The sequence below is a fragment of the Coregonus clupeaformis genome, chromosome 35 (genome assembly GCF_020615455.1).
Source record: "Coregonus clupeaformis isolate EN_2021a chromosome 35, ASM2061545v1, whole genome shotgun sequence".
In the NCBI taxonomy this organism is placed as follows: Eukaryota; Metazoa; Chordata; class Actinopteri; order Salmoniformes; family Salmonidae; genus Coregonus; species Coregonus clupeaformis.
In genome coordinates, this window is record NC_059226.1 from 22,393,302 (window position 1) to 22,416,830 (window position 23,529).

General features: G+C 50.1%; 1 protein-coding gene across 2 annotated transcripts in view; it reads left to right on the top strand.

The window, feature by feature from the left end:
* The window catches only part of prkar1b (protein kinase, cAMP-dependent, regulatory, type I, beta), a 178,479-nt gene that overhangs the window by 114,832 nt on the left and 40,118 nt on the right, over positions 1-23,529 (top strand). For both annotated transcript variants that reach the window (XM_045210930.1, XM_045210931.1), the window contains 2 exons: positions 13,076-13,234; positions 22,695-22,755. In XM_045210930.1, the coding sequence (XP_045066865.1) occupies positions 13,076-13,234; positions 22,695-22,755 (220 nt within the window). The remainder of the gene's footprint in view (positions 1-13,075; positions 13,235-22,694; positions 22,756-23,529) is intronic.

Consider the following 23,529-nt stretch of genomic DNA (forward strand, 5'->3'; position numbering starts at 1 on the left):
GGTGGTGGAGAGGGAAAGAGAAAGAGAAGGGGTGGTGGAGAGGGAGAGAGAAAGAGAAGGGGTGGTGGAGAGGGAGAGAGAAAGAGAAGGGGTGGTGGAGAGGGAGAGAGAAAGAGAAGGGGTGGTGGAGAGGGAAAGAGAAAGAGAAGGGGTGGTGGAGAGAGAGAGAAAGAGAAGGGGGTGGTGGAGAGGGAGAGAGAAAGAGAAGGGGTGGTGGAGAGGGAGAGAGAAAGAGAAGGGGTGGTGGAGAGGGAGAGAGAAAGAGAAGGGGTGGTGGAGAGGGAAAGAGAAAGAGAAGGGGGTGGTGGAGAGGGAGAGAGAAAGAGAAGGGGTGGTGGAGAGGGAAAGAGAAAGAGAAGGGGTGGTGGAGAGGGAGAGAGAAAGAGAAGGGGGTGGTGGAGAGGGAGAGAGAAAGAGAAGGGGTGGTGGAGAGGGAGAGAGAAAGAGAAGGGGTGGTGGAGAGGGAAAGAGAAAGAGAAGGGGTGGTGGAGAGGGAGAGAGAAAGAGAAGGGGTGGTGGAGAGGGAGAGAGAAAGAGAAGGGGTGGTGGAGAGGGAGAGAGAAAGAGAAGGGGTGGTGGAGAGGGAAAGAGAAAGAGAAGGGGTGGTGGAGAGGGAGAGAGAGGGTTGGGGTGATGGTGCCCTGATACAGCAGGTCTACCTACCACTGGGACAACATTAAAGGGAATGGGAAAGATCGGCAGTGGCACAGTCTATTTATTTTTTCTTTCTTATTAATTTGGGATTGATGGTGAGGGATGTAGACTCCTTTTGTGGTCTCAAAGCATCTGACAAGCTTTAGATTTTGGAGTGAACTATTAAGACAAGGTTAAGCCAACACAGAGCTGAATGGTGACGGCAGCCATGACTGTGGAGAAAGGTTCTGTTCATTAGTGCACATCGTAGCAAAACATTCTAAAAGGTTCTGCAACGGAAAACGAAAAGGAGCATTGGACAAATCCAGGTATAGTCCCTCGGCAGCAGGTAGCCTGGCGGGTAGGAGCGTTGGACCAGTAACTGAAAGGTTGCTGGATCGAATCCCCGAGCTGACAAATCTGTGGTTCTGCCCCTGAGCAAGGCAGTTAACCCACTGTTCCCCAGGCGCTGATGATGTGGATGTTGATTAAGGCAGCCCTCCTCACCTCTGATTCAGAGGGGTTGGGTTAAATGTTGGAGACACATTTCAGTTGAATGCATTCACTTGTGCAACTGACTTGGTATCCCCTGTTCCAGTCAGCTTTTTTCCATTTGGTGCCTAATGAAGACAACCCAGTTCTTTCTGTAGATGGTTAAACACTGGTTCAGACAGGGATGTTTACCCAAGTCTCCCACAACTCTCTCTGCTATCTACAGTGTACATCCCTGAGGGTTCTGTTTTAAAGACCTGATAAGGGGGGTGATAGTGACTCAATGAAGGCATTCTATTGGAAGTACATTCCTCTTTTTGTCTTTAACCATCCTTTTTTGTTTCATTCTGTCTCTCTTATTTACGTGTTCTTACACCATTTTAAAGTAGTTCCTCTGTGATATGATAACTCTCAGTTTTCATAAATAATGTTCTGTTCTTCTTGATATCCTTATTATTACATAAGTCATTGTGTGTGTGGGGCAATTGATCTCATATGCACACACACGTACACATGCATGCACGCACACACACAAACCCCTACACACACACACATACTGTAATTTCAACATTGCTCCCTGCCAGAATCTAAATGTGTATCCCACCACACCCAATCACCTCCCTCCCTCCCTCCCTCCCTCCCTCCCTCCCTCCTCCCTCCTCCCTCCCTCCCTCCCTCCCCTCCACAGTAGAGTGAGGAGAGATGGATATGTGAGCTACATAACCCTCTTCTCTCTCCTCGTCCCCCCTGTAATAAGCAGCAGTATCAGTCCTCAATCATATCATAGCTGTGCTCCCAGAGGTGGCTGGCTGGGGATCAGCATCACATTCTGTCTGCCACCAGAGAATGTGGAGCATCCACTCCCCAGCCAAGCCCTGTCAGCCTGCACCCAGCCCAGCCAAGACCTCAGAATGTAGCTCGGTGCAGATTCTCTGTCTTTCTCTCTTATACTCAATTATTTCTCTATTCGCCTCTCCTGCTCCCATACCTCTCTCACTCCACCGGGTTACCACCTTTAGTTTCTCCACTCTGCTCACCACTTCTACTCAGCCCAACTAGCTCCACCTGTCCCTGCTCTGCTCGGCTCTAATTACTCTGCCAGCTGCGCTGCACCACCCACCAACCTCTCCCAGTATTTATAGCCCTGTTTTCAGCTCTCCTGTGTTCAGATCGTGCAAAGCTCACACCGGAACCTGTTTGCTCGCGCCTCTGGGCTCACTCCTGGTTTTGTGACCCCGACCTGCCTGGTTTTTTTGGATACTTTTGCCTCAGGAGATCCAGACCCGCTTCTGCCATTACGTACTTCTGACTACTCTTCAATCCCGCACTCTGACCAGCCTTCTGCCTTGCTACTACGGTATTTTGGATTTCCTTGAACTGTACTGCTGCCTGGTTTCACTCCGCCTCGATGTGTCTGTGTTTCCTCCCCCCCAGGACTTCTGGACCACCAACCACCGGGCGCCATCGGACGCCGCTGCTACTGGGGGAGGCACAGACTCAGCACATCGGACGGATAACCCTGGAGCCTTCACTCACTCCCCCCTACATCCCTTTCCCCTTAGGTTTAAATAAACTTCTGGTGTGACGCAATTGTGGTCCTCTTTGTCGTCTGTCTGAACCGTGACAGTCACGATTTGAACATCATGGACTCACGCACACTTCCCCGACATGGAAACCAAGTAGCCTGAGCAACCCACCGCCATGCAACGCCTGGAACACACTGAGAGAGGGCTAGGCCGCATGAGCGCTCGCCATCTCCTTTCTGCTTCAGGTCGCCACCAACAGCATCAGCAGTTCCAGCAGCACCAGCAGCAGTCCCAGCAGCAGCAACAACAACTCGCCATGATCATTCAACTCCTCACCAACCTGACCCCAGCCAGTCTGCCCACCAGCCCTGCCCCCGTTACTGCCCCGGTCATTGCAGCCGCTTGCTCGAACTCCAAGATTGGAAACCCCGAGCGGTTCAACGGGCGATTCAACCCAGGTCCGGCCATTCTGACTAGCTGCCGACTTCAGTTCTCCTTGCAGCCAAGGACCTTCGCCACGGAGGGGGCTAGAGTTGGGTATGCCATCACCGCCTGACGGGCCGAGCTCGACTCTGGGGAACAGCAGAGTTCGGACGCCAAACCCCGCATGTGCAACCCTCTCACCTGTTTGCTGGGAGGAGATGCTGGAAGGTGTTTGACCTGGATTCACCAACCGAGAGGCGTCTCGGTGTTCAGTATTCGACAAGGCAGACGTACAGCCGCAGACCATTCCATCGACTTCCGAACCCTGGCTAGACGAAGCTCTTGGAACACACCATCGCTGGAGGACGCGTTTCCATAGTTTGGCTGACTATATCAAGGACGATTGGTTCCCAGAACTGCCTTCCACTCTGGATGAAGCCATCGCACTGACTGTCAGGATCGACAGAGGGATACGGACCGCCGCCGGGTGAGAGGGGGGCGCCAAGGTCCACCTACTACCGGCATTCGGAGAGAATCCGATGGGCTCCTGTCATCTACTGCCACTCACCCAGGTCAGCTTGATCAGTCTGAGCCTATGGAGATTGGGCGAGCCTCTCTCACTCCTGCAGAGCGCCAGCGACGCTTTCACCTCAAACCTCTGTCTCTATTGTGGAGGTGACGGCAGACATCGTGTGGTAACCTGCCCTTTAAAGGGCCGAAGCTCACCGGGGCATAGGGGAGTCCGTTGAGTTCAACGACCATCCAGTCCTCCGACCGCAAACCCTAGTGCAAGTTCACCTCCGCCTCTCTGACTCCAACTCACACCCTGGCTGCTCTGGGTGATTCTGGGCGCCGAAGCCAACATAATGGACATCAAGCTGGCACGCCAACTGGGACTGAGAACCTCCGTTTGACACCTCCTATTCCTGCCCGGGCACTGGACGGACACTTACTCCGATCGGTCACTCATGTCACGGCCCGGTCTCGATGGGTCTGTCCGAAACCATCAAGAAACTATCCAGTTTCACCTGCTCCCTCTCCAGGCCAACCCCTCATCCTGGGTTACCCATGGCTCCGCCCGGCACAACCTCAGCTCCGACTGGGTGACCGGGGTGATCAGGGAGTGGGGAGAGGACTGCCACCGAACCTGCCTGCTTGCCGCACTACCCCTCGGCCAGTACCACTAACTCCGCTCCTGACCCCTCCAAGGACCCTGTGTCGATTCTGCCAAGTCCCGCATCGTGAGCTCTGACCTGGGCTGTTGAGGAACAGGTGCTGGAGGCTCTCCGTAACCAGCCAGGTCCCAGCACTTGCCCAGCTGACCGCCTTTTGTCCCCCGAAGACCTGAGGTCCCAGGTCGCTCAGTGGGGACATGACTCCCGCCTAGCTTGTCACCCTGGCTCCACCCGCACTCCTCACAACCTGCTCGCCCAGAGGTTCTGGTGGCCCTCTCTGAGGAAGGATGTACGGGAATTGTCAAGCCTGCCCCATCTCAACCAACACAAGTCGTCCTGCCAGCCCCCCAGCCGGATTGCTGCAGCCCTGCCGCTTCCCAGGAGTCCGCTGGTCCCTGCTGCGCTTGTCCTCCTCCTCCACGGCTCGCCGATGGTGGTCTGGTTACACCGCCCCGCCTGCTTCGGGTCCAGACGGAGGGGTAGGGGTCTCCAGTACCTCATTGACTGGGAGGGGCTCTGGACCTGAGGAAAGGACCTGGGTGCCAGCTAGTCGGATTGTGGATAGGACTCTCATCACCGCTTTCCACCAACGGCATCCTGATCAACCTGCAATCCGTAGGGGCCGCCCCAGAGGGTCTCTAACCGTCCTGCCCGCCGGCTTCCTGTCCTGTGCCTGATCCGGTCCGGACCTGTCCCATCCCGACCACGGCCCTCCGGCTTCCTCCGAGGATGAGGACGTTCACTGGGACCGCTCGGAGGAGTTCTCAGCCCTCCTCCGGCCTCCATCCCGGCCCGGGCGTTGTTGCTCTTGGGACTTCTGGGGCCGTCCCTTGGGGGTTCTGCTCAGAGCCTCTCACTCCACCGGGTTACCACCTTTAGTTTCTTCCACTCTGCTCACCACTCTCTCTACTCAGCCTAACTAGCTCCACCTGTCCCTGCTCTGCTCGGCTACTACTCTGCCAGCTGCGCCATTACCCACTAACCTCTCCCCAGTATTTTGCCCTGTCTTTCAGCTCTCCTGTGTTCAGATCGCTGCAAAGCTCACACCCGGAACCCTGTTTGCTCGCGCTTTCTGGCTCACCCTGGTTTTGTGACCCGACCTGCCTGGTTTTTTGGATACTCTTCTGCCTCAGGAGATCCAGACCTGCTTCTGCTTACTACTCCTGACTACTCTTCAATCCCACTGACCAGCCTTCTGCCTTGCTACTACGTATTTTGGATTTCCCTTGAACGTACTGCTGCCTGGTTTCATTCCGCCCGTTGTGTCTGTGTTTCCTCCCCCAGGACTTCGACCACCAACCACCGGCGTCATCGGACGCCGCGCCACTGGGGGAGGCACAGACCCAGCACATCGGACGGGATAACCCCTGGAGCCTTCACTCACCCCTCCCTACATCCCTTTCCCTTAAGTTTAAATAAACTTTCTGGTGTGACGCAATTGTGGTCCTCTTGTCGTCTGTCTGAACCGTGACACCTGCGCCTCTCTCTCTCTCTCTCTCTCTCTCTCTCTCTCTCTCTCTAGTCATCTGTCTCTCCTTCTTCACTCCATCACCCTCCATTGTCCCCTATGCCTCTACATATCCTGTGTCAGCAGCCCAGCCCCAGCCAAGGCCCTGCTAGGCCTAGATACATGTAGGGAACCACTTAAAACAGAGCGCTCAGCTCAGCGCTGTATGTGTGTGTGTGTGTGTGTGTGTGTGTGTGTGTTTGTGTGAAACATCCCATGGTAGCGTCGATGATGTCTCTCATTAGGCATTATGCGGAATGTAACTCTACCACTGACTGGGGGAGAAGTTAAACTGCTGCTGGTGTTAACGCCACACACACACACACATGCAAGTGTGCGTAAGCAGAAACACACACACACATGCTAGTGCCTGCACACACACACGCTCGCACACACACACACATACAAGAGCACTAAAGCACACACCGCCTTCTCAGTCTGCTAAATGGCATATATTAGATAGAATGATATACAGTACCAGTCAAAGGTTTGGACACAGCTACTCATTCCAGGGTTTTTCTTAATTTTTACTATTTTCTACATTGTAGAATAATAGTGAAGACATCAAAACTATGAAATAACACATATGGATTCATGTAGTAACCTAAAAAGTGTTAAACAAATCAAAATATATTTTATATTTGAGATTCTTCAAATAGACACCCTTTGCCTTGATTACAGCTTTGCACACTCTTGGCATTCTCTCAACTAGCTTCACCTGGAATGCTTTTCCAATCGCCTTGAAGGAGTTCCCACATATGCTGAGCACTTGTTGGCTGCTTTTCCTTCACTCTGCGGTCCGACTCATCCCAAACCATCTCAATTGGGTTGAGGTCGGGGGATTGTGGAGGCCAGGTCATCTGATGCAGCACTCCGTCACTCTCCTTCATGGTAAAATAGCCCTTACACAGCCTGGAGGTGTATTGGGTCATTGTCCTGTTGAAAAACAAATGATAGTCCCACTAAGCCCAAACCAGATGGGATGGCGTATCGCTGCAGAATGCTGTGGTAGCAATGCTGGTTAAGTGTGCCTTGAATTCTAAATAAACCACAGACAGTTTCACCAGCAAAGCACCCCCACACCATAACACCTCCTCCTCCATGCTTTACGATGGGAAATACACATGCAGAGATCATCCGTTAACCCACACTGCATCTCACAAAGCCACTGCGGTTTGAACCAAAAATCTCAAATTTGGACTCCAGACCAAAGGACAAATTTCCACCGGTCTAATGTCCATTGCTCGTGTTTCTTGGCCCAAGGAGGTATCTTCTTCTTATTGGTGTCCTGTAGTAGTGGTTTCTTTGCAGCAATTCGACCATGAAGGCCTGATTCACACAGTCTCCTCTGAACAGTTGATGTTGAGATGTGTCTGTTACTTGAACTCTATGAAGCATTTATTTGGGCTGCAATTTCTGAGGCTGGTAACTTTAATGAACTTATCCTCTGCAGCAGAGGTATCTCTGGGACTTCCATTCCTGTGGCGGTCCTCATGAGAGCCAGTTTCATCATAGCGCTTCATGGTTTTTGCGACTGCACTTGAAGAAACTTTCAAAGTTCTTGAAATGTTCCGTATTGACTGACCTTCATGTCTTAAAGTAATGATGGACTGTTGTTTATCTTTGCTTATTTGAGCTGTTCTTGCTGTAATATGGACTTGGTCTTTTACCAAATAGGGCTATCTTCTGTATACCACCCCTACCTTGTCACAACACAACTGATTGGCTCAAACGCATTAACTTTTAAGAAGGCACACCTTGTCACTCCCTGACCTCTAGAACTCTAGTTAGTTTGGTCAGGTTGTGCATGTTTAGTTCTATGTTGTTGTATATCTGTTTAGAGTCTAGTTGTTATATTTCTATGTCTGGCCGGGTATGATTCCCAATCAGAGGCAGCTGTCGCTCGTTGTCTCTGATTGGGGATCATACTTAGGCAGCCAGTTTTCCTGCCTGGGTTGTGGGATCTTGTTCGTACTCTTGTTTGGCTTGTATGTGTTTTAGCCATAGTGAGTGTCACGTTGCCATTTTTTTGTTTTGGTCGAGTGTTTATCCAGTTTAAATAAACATGTTCGCATACCACGCTGCACCTTGGTCTGACCCGTCTCTCAACGATCGTGACAGAAGATCCCACCAAAGACGGACCAAGCAGCGTGCCCAGGAGCAGCAGACACCATAGACACAGGTGGGGAAGTCATTTTGGACTTGGGAGGAGATATTGGCAGGTAAATGACCCTGGGCGAAGGAGGAGGCCCAGGCAGGAGAGGAACACAGAAGGCGCCGGCCGAGGAGGAAGCCCGAGAGACAGCCCCAATCATTTTTGGGGGGGGCTAAAAGGGTGGTCGGGGATCGATAGAGAAGAGCCCCGACCACTGCACTCGTGGGGGCTCAAGGAGGAGTCCTCACTGGAGGAGGATTGGGCGTGGAGAGTAAAGGACTGGTACAGTCGTAGACCTCCAGCGCCGGTTCCCAGTCCGGTACGCCTCGTGCCTGTTTCTCGCACCAAGCCAGTGGTGCGTGCTCCCAGTCCGGTAAGGTCCGTGCCTGCTCCTCGCACCAAGCCAGTGGTGCGTGTTCCCAGTCCGGTACGGCCCGTACCTGCCCCTCGCACCAAACCAGTGGTGCGTGTCGCCAGCCCGGTACGCCCCGTTCCTGCTCCTCGCACCAGACCAGTGGTGCGTGTTCCCAGGCCGGTACGGCCCATACCTGCTCCCCGCACCTAACCAGTGGTGAGTGTCTCCAGTCTGGCACGGCCCGTGCCTGCTCCCCGCACCAAACCAGTGGTGCATGTCGCCAGCCCGGTACGCCCCGTTCCTGCTCCTCGCACCAGACCAGTGGTGCGTGTTCCCAGGCCGGTACGGCCCATACCTGCTCCCCGCACCTAACCAGTGGTGAGTGTCTCCAGTCTGGCACGGCCCGTGCCTGCTCCCCGCACCAAACCAGTGGTGCATGTCGCCAGCCCGGTACGCCCCGTTCCTGCTCCTCGCACCAGACCAGTGGTGCGTGTTCCCGGCCGTACGGCCCATACCTGCTCCCCGCACCTAACCAGTGGTGAGTGTCTCCAGTCTGGCACGGCCCGTGCCTGCTCCCCGCACCAAACCAGTGGTGCATGTCGCCAGCCCGGTACGCCCCGTTCCTGCTCCTCGCACCAGACCAGTGGTGCGTGTTCCCAGGCCGGTACGGCCCGTGCCTACTCCCCGCACCAGGCCAGTGGTGCGTGTTCCCAGTCCGGTACGGCCCGTACCTGCCCCTCGCACCAAACCAGTGGTGCGTGTCGCCAGCCCGGTACGCCCCATTCCTGCTCCTCGCACCAGACCAGTGGTGCGTGTTCCCAGGCCGGCCCGGCCCGTGCCTGCTCCTCGCACCAAGACAGTGGTGCGTGTTCCCAGTCCAGCACGGCCCGTGCCCGTTCCACCGGTGCCTGGTTCAGCACCGGTCAGCTGCTCCACTCCGGAGTCAGAGCAGTCCGCTCCACCGGTGCCTAGTCCAGCTCCGGTCAGCGGCTCCACTCCGGGTCCAGACGTCAGCCCCTCTCCAGGTTCGGGGTCTCCCACACCAGGGTCCAGACAGGGATCGGTGCATCGTGGGAGGACAGAGGGGAAGCGCCGCGTTGAGGTCCAGACCAGTCCAGGGGTGCAACGCAGAGGCAGTAAGGGAGAAGACGTCACGCCCGGAGCCGCCACCAAGGCTGGAAGCCCACCCGGACCCTCCCCAGTTAAGTCAGGTTTGTGCGGCCGGAGTCCGCACCTTTGGTGGGGGGGAACTCTAGTTAGTTTGGTCAGGGTGTGCATGTTTAGTTCTATGTTGTTGTATATCTGTTTAGAGTCTAGTTGTTATATTTCTATGTCTGGCCAGGTATGATTCCCAATCAGAGGCAGCTGTCGCTCGTTGTCTCTGATTGGGGATCATACTTAGGCAGCCAGTTTTCCTGCCTGGGTTGTGGGATCTTGTTCGTACTCTTGTTTGGCTTGTATGTGTTTTAGCCATAGTGAGTGTCACGTTACGTTGCCTTTTATTGTTTTGGTCGAGTGTTTATCCAGTTTTAAATAAACATGTTCACATACCACGCTGCACCTTGGTCTGACCAGTCTCTCAACGATCATGAAACACCTATTAATTGAAATGCATTCCAGGTGACTATCTCATGAAGCTGGTTGAGAGAATGCCAAGAGTGTGCAAAGCTGTCATCAAGGCAAAGGGTGGCTATTTGAAGAATCTCAAATATAAATATATTTTGATTTGTTTAACACTTTTTTGGTTACTACATGATTCCATATGTGTTATTTCATAGTTTTGATGTCTTCATTATTTACAATGTAGAAAATAGTAACAAAGAAAAACCCTTGAATGAGTAGGTGTGTCCAACCTTTTCACTGGTTCTGTATATTCTCAGGAATTGTTGATTTGTTGTGCCTTACAATAATTCTCCATACACTCACTCACTCACTGACTCATACACACACACTTGTTGGAATACAGAGGATTGCATGGCTGTATCCAAATGCCTCAGTGTGTGGTGGGACATTCCACTTTGGTATTAGTGTCTACTGCTGCGTGATTTTACGCTAACCCCCAATATGTCCTAGCCCAACACAAGCCCTATATCCATACTGATGACCCCCAATATGTCCTAGCCCAACACAAGCTCCATATCCATACTGATGATAACCCCCAATATGTCCATGCCAGGATACAAGGCTAGCCCAGGACAACCCAGCTCAGACCTATCCAACCATGCCCTAACCCTCCTCATGCCTTTGATGGCCAGCTAAAGAGCTAAAGCTTTGGGCCATGAGAACATTGTGGGATCATTCCCCTGTGGTGGACCTACATGCCTGCCCCACTCTCAGATCTCTCTCTCTCTCTTTCTTCCTCCTCCTCCTTTCCTTCGCTCAGTGTTATTAAGTCAACAAGTGGATTGTGTGTCAACAGGTGAAACTGTGTCCGCGGACTGAAAGGGGCTCTGTGAGGCCGTATTGTGTGTGTGTGTGAGTAAGCTAAGTAGGCCCTCCAGTGACCACAGTACTGGGTTGTGTGAGAAAGAGTGAGAGATTTGAGAATTGGGCGTTTAAGTCCAGCACAGCTTTTCCGCCTCCATCACCCCCTAATCAAAGGGAAGGCACACACACCACAGACGGAGAGAGAAGGGAGGGAGGGAGGGAGGGAGGGATGGATGGAGGGAGGGAGGGAGGGATGGAGAGATAGGAAGGATAGAAGGCTTTTAGTGTCCCTTCCTCTGGCTTAGAGGGGATCAAATGCTCAGGGGGGTCCAGCCATCAGAGCTAAGACCCAGGAAACAAGGAGGGGGAGAGATGGAGGGATGGGGATTGAGGGGAAGAGGACATTTGAGGTGAGGGGGAACAAGAGGCAAGGTATAGAGAGATGTGGATGAAGTAGATAGAAAGGGGAGGGGCCAAGGGGGGAAAAAACTGAAGGGGAGAGGAGGGAGGGGTGGAGGAGAGAGAAGAGAGGGGTGGAGGAGAGAGAAGAGAGAGAAGAGGGGGGTGGAGTAGAGAGAAGAGGGGGGTGGAGTAGAGAGAAGAGGGGGGTGGAGGAGAGAGAAGAGAGGGGTGGAAGAGGGAGAAGAGAGGGGTGGAGGAGGGAGAAGAGAGGGGTGTAGGAGAGAGAAGAGAGGGGGTGGAAGAGGGAGAAGAGAGGGGTGGAGGAGGGAGAAGAGAGGGGTGGAGTAGATAGAAGAGGGGGTGGAGGAGATAGAAGAGGGGGTGGAGTAGATAGAAGAGGTGGTGGAGTAGATAGAAGAGAAGGGTGGAGTAGATAGAAGAGGGGGGTGGAGGAGATAGAAGAGGGGGTGGAGTAGATAGAAGAGGGGGTGGAGTAGATAGAAGAGGGGGGTGGAGGAGATAGAAGAGGGGGGGTGGAGTAGATAGAAGAGGGGGTGGAGTAGATAGAAGAGAAGGGTGGAGTAGATAGAAGAGGGGGGGTGGAGGAGATAGAAGAGGGGGTGGAGTAGATAGAAGAGGGGGTGGAGTAGATAGAAGAGAAGGGTGGAGTAGATAGAAGAGGGGGGTGGAGTAGATAGAAGAGGGAGGTGGAGGAGATAGAAGAGAAGGGTGGAGTAGATAGAAGAGAAGGGTGGAGTAGATAGAAGAGGGGGGTGGAGGAGATAGAAGAGGGGGGTGGAGTAGATAGAAGAGGGGGGTGGAGTAGATAGAAGAGAAGGGTGGAGTAGATAGAAGAGGGGGTGGAGGAGATAGAAGAGGGGGGTGGAGTAGATAGAAGAGGGGGGTGGAGGAGAGAGAAGAGAGGGGTGGAGTAGATAGAAGAGGGGGGTGGAGTAGATAGAAGAGAAGGGTGGAGTAGATAGAAGAGAAGGGTGGAGTAGATAGAAGAGGGGGGTGGAGGAGATAGAAGAGGGGGTGGAGATGTCCACCCCATGTCCACCTCCACCCTGAGCCATGTCTGTAACTAGAGACCCTAACCCCTCACACTAACCCCTCACATTAACCCCTCACCCTCACACCCCTCCTCACACTCACCCTAACCTCTCACACTAACCCCTCTTCCTAACCGCACACACACACCTCACCCTCACACTAACCCCTCACACCCCTACCCTCACACTAACCCCTCCCACGCCTACCCTCACACTAACCCCTCACACCTCTCCTCACACTCACTGACCTCACTACAAAGAACTACAAGTATGGCCTGGTTTCATATGAGTGACTATAGCCATGCCCATAACAACAACTCAGTGTGATGTATGGCAGCACCAGACTAAGGGGACTATAACCAGGGCTGTGTCCTGGTCAGGTCACATGGTCAGGTAAAACACTTGGTCCTAGCTACAGCCTCTTAAAGAGGCTTCTGAAGTTTGTAATTTCCAGACTTGATTTTGCCCTAACAAAGAATTTATCAACCCCTACAATCCTGTTACTGCAGGATTATTTCCCTGCTGTGAGAAACTGGTCAAATTAAGATCCTACATAATATAATAATAATAATATGCCATTTAGCAGACGCTTTTATCCAAAGCGACTTACAGTCATGCGTGCATACATTTTTTTTGTGTATGGGTGGTCCCGGGGATCGAACCCACTACCTTGGCGTTATAAGCGCCGTGCTCTACCAGCTGAGCTACAGAGGACCACACATGTGGAGACACTTTTGTTCAGACAGTCCAATAATGTATTTTCTGTGAAATCTGAGGAAATCTGATGATCTTATAGTATGTGTTATGTTTAACCACAATATGCCCATGTACCTAAATACATTACCCATGCACAGTATTGTGGGAGGCTGTTGCAGCCCACGGAAGCCCCTCTCACAGTATCTGTCTGTGTGTGTCCCTCTCTCTACAGGTCTATGTGAACGGAGAGTGGGTGACCAGTATCGGGGAGGGGGGCAGCTTTGGGGAGCTGGCCCTGATCTACGGGACCCCCCGAGCCGCCACCGTCAAGGCCAAGACTGACATGAAGCTGTGGGGCATCGACCGGGACAGCTACCGACGCATCCTCATGGTACAGATACACAGATACACACGTAGAAACAGACACACTCACACACACACTCACACACATTCACACACATGACCAGGACAGCTACCAACACATCCTCATGGGACAGACCACGCACACACACACACAACCACACGCACGCACGCGCACTCTCACACACACACACACACACAGAAAGACATAAACACACACACAACTGGAACAGCTACTGACACATCCTCATAGTACATAATACACACACACAGCTATCCTCATGGACACACGTGCATGTGCACACACTGCTCAGCAATCTGCTTTATGACACAGAAGGATGTCATTTCTTGCATTTCCAGTGAACCAGAGACACAATCCAAATGGTCTGACTCCACTGCCTCTGTCCAGACACAGACCATCTGCCTCCCAAATGACTCCCTGTTCCCTTTATAGTGCACTGCTTTTACCCAGGGCCCAACCACTCTGGAGTGTTGCTCCAGTCAGTTGTGTCAGATCCAATTGCGTTGGATTGTTCTGTCAACACTGAACGCGCCTCTCTTCCTCAACCACTTCACTCCACACAGTACAGCAGAGAAACAGTAGCCTCTCCACCACAGTCCAACCATCACACACCACCACCACCCAAGGGTGGGTTTGTTCTCATGTGGCTAGACTGGCTACCTTCTCCCTCCTTCCCAGAGAAAGATGGAGGGGAAGAGGGAGGAGGGGAAGAGGGAGGAAGGGAGGAAGGGAGGAGGGGAGGAGGGGTCTAAGGCACTGCATCGCAGTGCTAACTGTGCCACTAGAGATCCTGGTTCGAATCCAGGCTCTGTCGCAGCCGGCCGCGACCGGGAGACTCATGGGCGGCGCACAATTGGCCCAGCGTCGTCCAGGGTAGCGGAGGGAATGGCCGGCAGGGATGTAGCTCAGTTGATAGAGCATGGCGTTTGCAACGCCAGGGTTGTGGGTTTGATTCCCACGGGGGGGCAGTATAAAAAATAAAAAAATATTCACTAAGCGTCTGCTAAATGACTAAAATGTAAAATGTAATGTAAATGGGAAGAGGGAGGAGGGGAAGAGGGAGGAGGGGAAGAGGGAGGAAGGGAGGAGGGGAAGAGGGAGGAAGGGAGGAGGGAGAAAGAAAAGGAGGGAGGACACACACACCTCACAAGGAGGAGGACAGGGTTGACAGTAATGCCTACACACACTTCCCTGGCCTGGACCTCATCTGTGGAGGAATGTCTGAATGTTTCAACTGGGGAAACAAGGTGCTCTGTCCCAGCCTTCTCACACACACACACACACACACACACCCACCACCACCATCGAGTTGTGTAAAGATGACTAATAGTGTGTGTGTGTGGGTTCATGCGTGTGTGTGCATGTGTGTGTGTGCACGTGCATGTGTGTGTGTGTGTGTGTTTGTGTGTGTGTGTTTGTATGCGTGTGTGTGTGCTCTGCTGCTACATACTTCCTCTGATCTCTTTAGCTACCTTCCTATAGAAATTACCACGTAACTCCTAGTAGTGAGCATAGCTTAAACTACCACTTGAACAATGAAGAGTACACCTCAAGGTAGAGAGAGTATGAAGAGACATAATGCCTTACCCTGCAGCTACACACTAACCAGCTACAGGCATAGGCAATCAACATCCCCCATTTTACAGGAGGAACACACACACGCATGCATACACAGAAACTGTACACGCACATAGCCACACACACACACAGCACCAGACTCTTTGTTTTGGACTGCGCAGCTGGCAGAATAGCACACACTTTATTAAAACAGCTTTACAAATCATTGACAGCAGTAATTAAGAGCAGGTCCACATAATTGAATTCTGCTTTTCTCTCTCTCTCTCTCTCTCTCTCTCTCCTGTTGCTGCTGTTTGAGTCAGAGAGAACAGAAGAAAGAGAGAGACAGAGAGGGAGATGAAGAGAGAGAGAGAGAGAGAGAGAGAGAGAGAGAGAGAGAGAGAGAGAGAGAGAGAGAGAGAGAGCACTAGAGATTGGTTACTAGGGAGGGCTTTGCCTTCCATGGAAGTATGTGCTCTGGAAGTGACATAAGTGCCAACTGAGCTGAGTGGTCCAAGCAGTTAAACTTCACTCAGCCAAGTGTTCAGCTAGTTTACATGTTCAGTTTTAGTGCAGGCTTGGCCACTGATTGGACTTTCAGTGTTAACACCACATTTCCTAAAGGCCTGATGCCGTTGCAACACAGCTGTAGACTGACTGAAGCTGTCTCAGTATGAGGAGGGTCCTGACTTGCTGATCTTACCAGGTACATCTATAGCCTATAGCTCATAAAGGAGGCTAGAGTTTTCCCTTGTCAGGACACTTCTCCTTTAGAAGGAGGCTAGGAGACAGGATGTACTCACTCTCACTCTCCTGAGTGGCGCAGTGGTCTAAGGCACTGCATCGCAGTGCTAACTGTGCCACTAGAGATCCTGGTTCGAATCCAGGCTCTGTCGCAGCCGGCTGCGACCGGGAGACTCATGGGCGGCGCACAATTGGCCCAGCGTCGTCCAGGGTAGGGGAGGGAATGGCCGGCAGGGATGTAGCTCAGTTGATAGAGCATGGCGTTTGCAATGCCAGGGTTGTGGGTTCGATTCCCACGGGGGGCCAGTATAAAAAAAAGATGTATTCACTAACTGTAAGTCGCTCTGTTACCTAGAAGGGCCTGCCAGCTGATGTTAGACATTGGACAGTGGTGATGTTGATAGGAGCCAGGTGGACCCTGCTCACCCCTCCTCCTCCCTTCTCCCCCCGTTGGCCTCCGACTGGTTAACCATGGAAAGCCATGCCCTGGATAAACACTCATTCCGTTGTCTCTGCCACCACCCAAACAATGTCCACTGTTGTACCCCTCCTTTACCGTTTGAACTCACACGCACGAATGCACACACACACACATACGCAGGAACAGATGCAGCCGTAAACAGCCAAACAGAGAAAAACGATACGATAAACAGAAGGTAATGGATACGGAACATCTTTTCACACCATTTCACCTGGTGGGTGGTGCTATACGTCACGGTGGGCATAGATTTTAGGGCGCATACGGGTGCCCACATATGACAAGGAATGAAAAGGATTTGCCAGTAGATTGTCGACGTGATTCATGATGATGACTGCTTGTCTGTGCTAAGATTTTGAAAGTAGGATGTTGACATGATCAGTCCAATCAAATCTACGCTAGATATAACGTGATTTGACGTCATTTTATCTGTGGCCTATGACCTTGAGCCTTCTTGGATGGGCATCTCTAATGTACCTCTATGGCAGCACCCAAGGGGCTTGAATTTTCAAGCTCTCCCCGTAGATTTTGCGGTGACGTAGTGTCCCCATGAGTGACAGAACACTGAGCCAACCACGGCGCAACTACAGAACATTACCAACCCCTACGCTCCGTATTTTCCGCTGGCTGCCCCACCACCACAGAAAGCACTGAGCTAGGCTGAAACACCTGCATTTGAATAACAGGTCGCCACTGACTCTAGGCACCTTTGGGTTTCAATTTATATTTTTCTCAATTGGATTTTAAGCTGGTGGGGGGGCGGGAATAGAAACCTTAGATTGGTCACTTACACTGGAGTGATGGACGAACTAACAAATGCTTTCCCTTGGCCAGTCCAGTGTTGTGTCATGTGATTGGTTGAGTCTTCATGGGTGGTGCATGACGTCAAACAGATCCGCTTCAGAGCTTCAGAGCCGTCTGTTTAGCTTGCTAGTCGGCTTGAACAGTAGGCACCAAACGACTTGGGAAACCCAGCTTCAACATGATACACAAGCAAAGCAATTGGGAAATAAATTAGTAGCAATACTATACCTTGAGTTGAGTGGAATCTACTTGCTAACGTTAGCTAGCTAGCTAATTACTTGTTAGCCAGCAACGTTTGTCTGTAACACGAAAAGCAGACAGTCGGCTCTAGCTAATTGTTTTTCTTCACCTTTCCACAAGGTGTCTGGTATGTGTTAGCTTGATATGAGGGCGTTAACCCCAACGTATCACAGAACAGGTGGAGTATGGGTATAATGTGGCTGTGATCTATCAAGTTCATTCATCATGCACTAGGCCCTGGCCATCGTTTAATATAGCTAAATATAATGACTCCATGTGGGTACACACATAATAATGGCAGAACGATGATAACATTAAAAGAAAGGAAGGACTAGGGACTAGTGGGCTAGTTAAGAGATAGTGTAGGAATTTAGATGAAGGCAGGATCCAATATTTAAGGTGTTTATTAAGCCCTAAGGCACACACACACAGCACATGGGGATTTTGAGTTATATGGAGACACGAAGGGGAGAACCTGCTACATTAACAGTACATAACCAGTGCCAAATAATAGAATGTAAACTGAAATTAATAGGATTAACCAGCTAAACTCAGGTTAACATGGCATCCTGGTACACACAATGTAAAAAGGAGGACTGAGGACAAAGCAACGGCATGCATTCATCAAACATTTAACTGAGGAAAACAGTTTTGTTTTATAGTAGTTATACTAGTTGTCTGATTGGCAACAACAATTGTCTATCAAATTACAGTGTCAAATTATTGCAATTTGGCATTGGAAGTTTTATTGAGAACAGGCAGTAATACAGGAGTCAAATCCCATAGGGAGTCTCATCAGATCAGATATTATCAGCAAGCCAGAGCCATCTGTGGAAAGAGCACAAGTAAAATAAAGTTATATGTGCAAACAGAATACATGTATCATTCAACATAAGATTCCACCTAAAACAATGACATGAGCTCTGTCCCAATTAATCTCAGCTTAATTCCTAACTTCCTCTCTACTTGCATCCTTCTCAAAACCCATTGGAGATCTGAGGGGAGGAACCTTGTGTCCTCTCCTCTGATGGGGTTTTAGAAGGAGGCACGGAAAAAGGATGCAAGGAATCGAGGAAAGATAAAATGGCACAGAGCTGTTGCATGTTTGCCTCAATATGGAATGGCAGACTTCACTATGTGGGACTGAGCAGAGGTGTATGAAAATGTATGCACTCACTAACTGTAAGTCGCTCTGGATAAGAGCGTCTGCTAAATGACTAAAATGTAATGTAAAATGTGTACAATCCACATCATTCGTCAGTATTATTGAGCCATAAGAAACCTTCCTTAGTTAATTAACACATAAGCAGTCATACATGACTGTTGTGAGTGCGGTGCCATACCTTTAGCTCCCTGGTGCAGATAGAGGGGGTCTTAACCACGATCTGGCTGTTCTCCAGACAGCGGTGATGCTGGAACATGTCCCAGGCACTGTTGGTGGCCACGGCACCTCCCTCACAACCAGTGAAGATCTCCAGGATCATACAGTGGGGCTTCAGCACAATCTATAGAGAGGACAGAAAGATACTGAAGATGGAATTAGATTTAGTACGGAGTCGAAGGGCTGAATCCCAACCTAAAATCCTTGTAGCTAAACATTTTATGCAATGACATCAATGCATGATTTACGCTATAGTCTCAGTTGTGTGTGGGGGGACTAACCGAGTCGATGAGTATGTATGGGGACTGGACCACTGAATGCAGTAGAGGGGCAAGCTCAGATGAACAGTGTAGTCCATCCCTGCCTCGTAACACTGGTCTGGGGAGCACCACATATCTGAGGAGACGAGAGAGAGAGAGAGGGATGTCTCAAAACACTGCACTAAATCACAGAAGAAAAATGTGTGCAAACAAAACACAGGCCTGTAATACAGGGGGTTTACAAACTGAATAGACTCATATACACAAAACGTATATCCTACCCTACACACGTACATATACAGACCCATTACTCACTCTCTCTCACACACAACACACACACACAGAGAGAGACTAGGTGTGTGTTTACCGTGATCCAGGGTGGAGGAATATCATCTGGTTGTCGTCATCAGGCATGGTGTTGGAAGCTTTAGTAGATTGGCTTGATAGCGGCTTTGACATTGTTGGTTGGCTAGAAAGCAAAACATGACTTTACACATCATTCACTTTTGGGAAAACTGTGCCAGCCACTTGGTAGGTAGCTATCGTTAGTTAAAATAAATCTAAATGATGTACTTATATGAAAGTGCAATTGTAAACTATAAAGTGTAAACCCACCATACTTAATTTATGAATGAGGTCCCAGCCGAAGGGTTCTCGGTTGAACATGGATGCACATCGGACAGTCCTTGCACTTTGAAACGCACTCCCACCGTGACGTATAACACCACCCACCGGGTGAAATAGCATGAAAAGAGTGTGTCCCGAATGGGGAACAGAAAGAGAGAGAGAGGGGGAGATGTAGCCTGTGTGTTTCATGTTGGACAAAGATGATGGCGGTGGATGGATATTAAAGTGGATGGGTTGGCCTGGCCATGTGCCACACCTCAGGCTCTTTGATACTTCTACCAAAGACAGAGGGTGGATAAAGTGCAGGAATTCACAAGCCAAATGAAATGCTGTAGTCTCAACGCAGAGTGAAGAGTGGCTAAGTGTTCAGGCCCTCTCCTAGAGAGAGAGAGTGACAGAGACAGAGAGAGAGACAGAGAGAGAGAGAGACCGAGAGAGAGAGAACAAAAAGAGAGAGAGTAGGAAGGGGAGGAGAGAGAGAGAAAGATAAAGAGTCATAACTAGAGAGAGTGAAAGAAGAAAAAAATGAAAAATGAAAAAAATAAATAGGATAAAAGAAAGAGAAAGACATACCCTTGGCTCCATCCAGAAAGACATACCCTTGGCTCCATCCAGAAAGACATCCCCTTGGCTCCATCCAGAAAGACATCTCCTTGGCTCCATCCAGAAAGACATCTCATTGGCTCCATCCAGAAAGACATCTCATTGGCTCCATCCAGAAAGACATCTCCTTGGCTCCATCCAGAAAGACATTCCCTTTGCTCCATCCAGAAAGACATTCCATGTGTCCATGTTGGGACCAGAGTTGATGACATTAACCTGTTCCAGACCAGCTCTCACCCTCCCAACCCCATGAATCAGCCAACATGCAGGGAAATGTAAGCAAGCTAAGCTCTTAAGCCCTCCAGGGGTGTCTGCTGCTCTGCTGGGCCCTGGTAGAATGTTGGGAGAACATTGGTAGAACGTTCCTACAACAGGGTTTCATGTTCTAATTCCTAATGCTATGGTCTGGTGCATCAGTGTGGTCTGCCGGTGAGTGGAGAACGCACGGTCTTTCACCATCTATTTCTCAGTACTGAGACGTTGGTTTGATTTTCCTAATAGGTTTTCAGTCAAAACTTTAAACATGTTAGTCATGAAGCAAGCTGTCTGGCTGTCTGGCTGTCTGGCTGTCTGGCTGTCTGGCTGTCTGGCTGTCTGGCTGTCTGGGCATCAGAAACATGTGAAAGGCGGCAGAACTAAAAACAGACTGTATTTTACACACAAAAACACATGCACACATACTCACTACTCACACTCACATACATAAACACTCACACTCACACACACACACACACACACACACACACACATTCTCTCTTTCTCTCTCTCTCTCTCTCTCTCTCTCTCTCTCTCTCCCCCACACACACACACACTCTCTCTCTCTCTCTCTCTCTCTCTCTCTCTCTCTCTCTCTCTCACACACCCACACCCACACACACACACACACACACACACACTCTCTTTTCTCTCTCTTTCGCTCTCTCTCTCTCTCTCATACACACTCACACACACACACACACACACACACACACACACACACACACACATCCAAGAGTGAGTGGATGGCAAGAGCCAGAGAATTCCTTTAATCAAGCTGTTTACTCTTGGGAGTTCAATGCATCACTCGCTTGGGAACATTTCTCCCCTTTTAAGAGAAAATTTGAAATTATATTAAATTAGAGGCAGCAGCAGCAGTCAGACACTTCCAGACTAAAGACACCCTTGGTCTTGAGTCACTGTATAATTTTCATATGCAAACATAATGCTGCTGCTGCCTGGGAGCAGACTGGGGTGACGCCGTCTCTCTCTCTCTCTCTCTCTCTCTCTCTCTCTCTCTCTCCTCTCTCTCTCTCTCTCTCGCTCTCTCTCGCTCTCTCGCTCTCTCGCTCTCTCTCTCTCTCTCTCTCTCTCTCTCTCTCTCTCTCTCTCTCTCTCTCTCTCTCTCTCTCTCTCTCTCTCTCTCTCTCTCTCTCCTCTCTCTCTCTCTCTCTCTCTCTCTCTTTCTCCCTCTCTCGCTCTTTCAATTCAATTCAAAGGGCTTTATTGGCAAGTGAAGTAGACAATAAACAAAAGTGAAATAAACAATAAAAAAGTAACAGTAAACATTACACTCACAAAAGTTCCAAAGAAACAGAGACTTTTCAAATGTCATATTATGTATATATACAGTGTTGTAACGATGTGCAAATAGTTAAAGTACAAAAGGGAAAATGAATTAACATAAATATGGGTTGTATTTACAATGGTGTTTGTTCTTCACTGGTTGCCCTTTTCTTGTGGCAACAGGTCACTAATCTTGCTGCTCTCTCTCTCTATATATCAATATTTTTCTCTCTTTTTGGACTTTCTCTCTGTCTTCCTCCCTCACTCTTTCTCTCTTTTTTTGACTCCTTTCTCTCTCCCTCTCTCTTTCTCTCTCTCTCTCTCTCGTCTCCCTCGTTGCCCACTGAGATGTAAAGAGGAGCGCAGCGTAGCACAGTGGTCCTCTGTCGCTCAATTGGTAGAGTATGGCGCTTGTAACGCCAGGGTAGTGGGTTCGATCCCCGGGACCACCCATACGTAAAAATGTATGCACGCATGACTGTAAGTCGCTTTGGATAAAAGCGTCTGCTAAATGGCATATTATTATAGTATTACAGTGGGTCTAGACTTGTCAGAATGCACCTGTTGATCATAGTGACGTCAGAATGGGAGGAAAGTCCCCTACTATGTGGGTGGGTGGGTGGGGAGGCCACAGCTACTGTATCCCCTACTATGTGGGTGGGTGGGGAGGCCACAGCTACTGTATCCCCCTACTATGTGGGTGGGTGGGGAGGCCACAGCTACTGTATCCCCCTACAATGTGGGTGGGTGGGGTGGGGTGGGGTGGGGTGGGGTGGCCACAACTACTGTATCCCCTACTATGTGGGTGGGGAGGCCACAGCTACTCTATACCCTACTATGTGGGTGGGTGGGGAGGCCACAGCTACTGTATCCCCTACTATGTGGGTGGGTGGGGAGGCCACAGCTACTGTATCCCCTACTATGTGGGTGGGTGGGGAGGCCACAGCTACTGTATCCCCTACTATGTGGGTGGGTGGGGAGGCCACAGCTACTGTATCCCCTACTATGTGGGTGGGTGGGGAGGCCACAGCTACTGTATCCCCTACACACACACACACATACATACGGTGCTTTACACCTCCCACCTACTGCACAGTACTGTTACCACTACTGGTCCCAGTGACACACCCACCGTTTAGAAATGTTCTTTTAGCCAGTTATGGAACTGCCCTTCTCTCCTTGTCAACCTGTTTTTGTATTCTGTTCTAACTCTGTTTGTTTTCTCCTCTACAGGGTAGTACACTGAGGAAGAGGAAGATGTACGAAGAGTTCCTGAGCAAGGTCTCCATCCTTGGTGAGTGTGTGTGTGTGTACATGTTGGTTTGTTGGGTGATTGCATTTGATATGAGAGGCATGCGTGTTTTTATATGTGTGTGTGTACCTGTGTGTTTTTATATTAAATCAAATCAAATCAAAGTTTGTTGGTTGCGTGCACAGATTTGCAGATGTTATTGCAGGTGCAGCGAAATGCTTGTGTTTCTTGCTCCAACAGTGCAGTAAAACCTGTCAATAAAAAAACAATACACACATAATCCAAAAATAAAAAATTACAAAGTATCAGAACGAGCAATGTCAGAGTCTGGAATATAAATACAAAACATTAGGAACAAAGAAATACATGCACACACATATTAAAAACACACAGGTTTTTTTTAAACACAGGCACACAGACGAACACAACCTTATAATACTGTAAGTCCAGTTTGTGGAGTCATACAGATGTAGGATCTTCATTTGATCACCCTGTTGCAGGAGAATGTGGTGCAGGAAATGTCAAACTGTTTGTATTTGAGGTTTAAAAAGTATTCTGAAGTTTGTAATTTTTACTTTGAAATTTCCGACTTGATTTGCCTCTCTCTCTCTCTTTACAGTGTGTATGTGATGTGAGGGCCTATTCTCTTTACAGTGTGTATGTGATGTGAGGGCCTATTCTCTTTACAGTGTGTATGTGATGTGAGGGCCTCTCTCTCTCTCTTTACAGTGTGTATGTGGCCTATCTCTCTCAACCTACTTTTGTAATACACTACATGACCAAAAGTATGTGGACACCTGCTCGTCTAACATCTAA